Source organism: Propithecus coquereli, unplaced genomic scaffold (assembly GCF_000956105.1).
Source record: "Propithecus coquereli isolate 6110/MARCELLA unplaced genomic scaffold, Pcoq_1.0 Scaffold292, whole genome shotgun sequence".
Taxonomy (NCBI): domain Eukaryota; kingdom Metazoa; phylum Chordata; class Mammalia; order Primates; family Indriidae; genus Propithecus; species Propithecus coquereli.
The window spans coordinates 324,200-327,441 of NW_012148530.1; the positions used below are offsets into that span (position 1 = coordinate 324,200).

The 3,242-nt window shown below is 33.9% G+C and overlaps 1 protein-coding gene across 1 annotated transcript in view; it reads left to right on the plus strand.

Moving 5' to 3' along the window:
- Positions 1-3,242, plus strand: part of GFRAL (GDNF family receptor alpha like) — a 43,321-nt gene that overhangs the window by 1,242 nt on the left and 38,837 nt on the right. Inside the window, 1 exon segment of the mRNA XM_012648705.1 lies at positions 2,630-2,764. Coding sequence (XP_012504159.1) covers positions 2,630-2,764 — 135 coding nt within the window.

Sequence of the window (3,242 nt, forward strand, 5' to 3'; positions counted from 1 at the left end):
TTTTTTTATTTCAGGGTATTATGAGGGTACAAACATTAAGGTTACACTTTATGTCTTTGCCTCACCCAAGCAAGGATTAGGGGCATCTTGACAACAGATTGCATGAAGGAGGGAAATAACTTCTAACATCGTTAGGACCAAAATTGTACTATTTGACAGTTTGTATCAATATTTTCCATACTGCATTCTTCAGGATACTTGTTCAACATCACCTAAATAGATCTTGTGATAAGAGACATTTTTTTTTTGCCACAGAAATGTGAAAATAGTGAAATTTTAAAACTCAGAGCATTTAATTGGCTAATGAGCCTTATACATCTTTAAGAAGGTGATATAAGGTGCAGCATTCTCCATCTTATTAATTTTAAAATAGAATCTGTTTTTCACTGAGCATTTCAGGAAAATCTTTGAAAAATTCAGGTTGATTACAGAGCCACAGATCATAGTCAGGAATAAAAAAGGCAAATTTTGGAAAGGTAAAGTTGTATTTTTGGTTCTTATGGGCCAAATCATTGAGATGATTTTCTTAATTGAGTCAATATTTTATCTGAATGAAAGGTGTAGAAAATTATGTGAAATAATCAATCAAGTGGATTATTCAACCAAAAATTGAAAATGTAAGAGGAAGTGAAACATATTTGGACAAGATATGTAAAATTCATAAATGATTACTCTGAGTTACCAGTGAAGTTTTGATGATATGTCCAGGAGACCATCAGTTACAAGTTTTTTGAGACAGATTTTCACAAAATACAATGATCAATGGCACATAAAATGCCAGTTTCTTATAAATTCAGTTTATGACATGAAATTCCTTATTTCAGGGTCTTTGGAAAACTGAATTTGACCAGGTAACTTTGGGCCAGGATTCAAAGAGCCCTCTTTCTCTTTCTCTGGGCTTGCCAACTTAGAAGCACAGGAGCTTGACTAGATGAAATTGTCCATGAACACCTGAAAAAACAGAAAGTTGATATGTCAATTTTCACTTCAGCCCTCAACAAGAAAAATGTGACCAAGCCACACCCATGGGCCTAATCTCCAAATGCAGTGACCCAGCAAGTAGTACACATGGTCCTATCAATTGTCTTGGATTCTCCTTAGGAGACAAGGTTTGGAAAGAGGTAAGATAAAAGAAAAGTTTTCAAGGCCTTATTTGAAACCTATAACTAGGTTGTCATAGGTGATTCATAATTAACATCATCTTTTAAAAAATTCAAATGATTTGGCTCTGATTAAGACATAGCTTGAGGTCTCTTGATTACAGTTAATATAACTATTTCTATAACTCAATTGTGATTCCCATATTTTAATAAATTGATTAAGCTAGCGTCAGTGTGCAGAATCAATTTGACTAACTTGTATAACATGCTCAATTAGCATTGCTATTTTCTTTATTGTTTTTAGAAAACTTGCTGGATCATTTTGTATTTCACTAAAAATAACTTGTAAATACCTGGAAGGTGTTATTTTATATTATATATTATCAGTTATTTATATATAACTCATCTATAAACAACTAATATGTTTGGCATAAGTCAACATACATTTATTGAATACCTATAATGCATCATTGTGTTTGATGATGGAAATACAATTATAAATTACCCTGAATGCCTGCCCAGTAAAGCCGTAAAATTTAGTGGTGAACACAAGCACATGAATACACAGACTACAGAGCAGTAAATTCTATACCTGGGGAATCCTCAGAGTTCTAGATAAACAGGTGAGGGATGTCAAATTCAATTTGGGTGTGGGAAAAGAGGGTATAGAATTCAGGGAAAGTTTCCTTAAAATAGGTAATGATTGTGTTGAGTATTAAAGGACAAGAAGAGTTATTCCTGAAGAAAAAGAAAGGGAGTGTTTACCAGGGACAAGATAGTAAATGCTCAGAGGTATAAGACAGCATGGAATATTCGGGAAACTAAATGCTTGAGAACTTCCAAATTGCACATGGGGAGGAAAATGAAAGCCATGGTATAAGGAACCACCCAAAAGAAATAAACAGAGACACTACAGGACTGGAATAGTGCATTAGGTAGGTTGGAGGGTATAACATGGAATTATCCACAGAGAATGTGTGAAATGAAAACGGGGGAGGTCTGAGGACAGAACCGAGGCTAAAAATACTCTTTAAAAGAAGAGTAAGAGGATTTTGGGAAGAATTCTAACTATAGCCAGAAAATATCAAGTGGATAAATATGAAGAGGACTAGAAGTTTGAGTTGACAAAGAGAGAATTTCAAGAGCAAAAACATCAACAAAATGACAAATGTTAAAAGTAGATGAGATAAATCTTAAAACTATTAAATGTGACATTAAGGATGTGATTAAGGACATTTTATAAGAGCTGTTTCAATGGAACAATAGTCATAAAAATAAATTATAAGTGGAGGAATGAATGGGCAGTGAGAAAGCAAAGAGAGCAAATATAAACTAGTCATTTAAGAATCTTGCATAGGATAAATATAGATCTATAGCCAGAGGGGAGGTTAAGATTCATTCCAGCCTTATAGTAATTTTACCACATCTTATTTTCCATAATTCTGCTCTTTATTATTAGTAACTTAGATGCAGGGAAAACAGCTGCCAAACTATAATATTACAAACTTGTTTTGTTGTTGTTTTTCAAGCTATGGGGCTAAGCTTGGAAAATGAATACACTTCCCAAACCAGTGATTGCACGTATTTAAGAGAGCAATGTCTAAATGATACAAATGGATGTAAACATGCATGGAAAGTAATGGATGATGCCTGCAATGATTCAGGTAAAACGAATTGCTAAAATAAACTCAAATTATTTCTTTTTACTGAGATAAAAATAGGATTTGATATTTTCTTTCACCATTCTAGGAACTAAATTGGTTTTGCTATAAATGCCTTACTCAATCTTGATATTCAATTGATTCACCTTCAATCACCTATTAGCAAATGTACTTACAAAAGGATTTCCTTAATTACTAAAGGGTCCTGATGTAATGACACTGAAGGAAGTTTTATGCAAGATTCCAAATTTTATTCTATTTTTTAGAGACTGGGTCTCACCCTGTCACCCAGACTAGCATGCAGTGGCATAATCATAACTCACTGCAGCCTTGAACTCCTGGGCTCAAACAATCCTCCTGACTCAACCTCCTGAGTAGCTGGGATTATGTGTATGAACAACCACTCCCAGCTACTCCAAATTATTTTCTTACTCATCTCACCATGTATACTGCTGCAATTATATGCATGCCTCTCAGAACT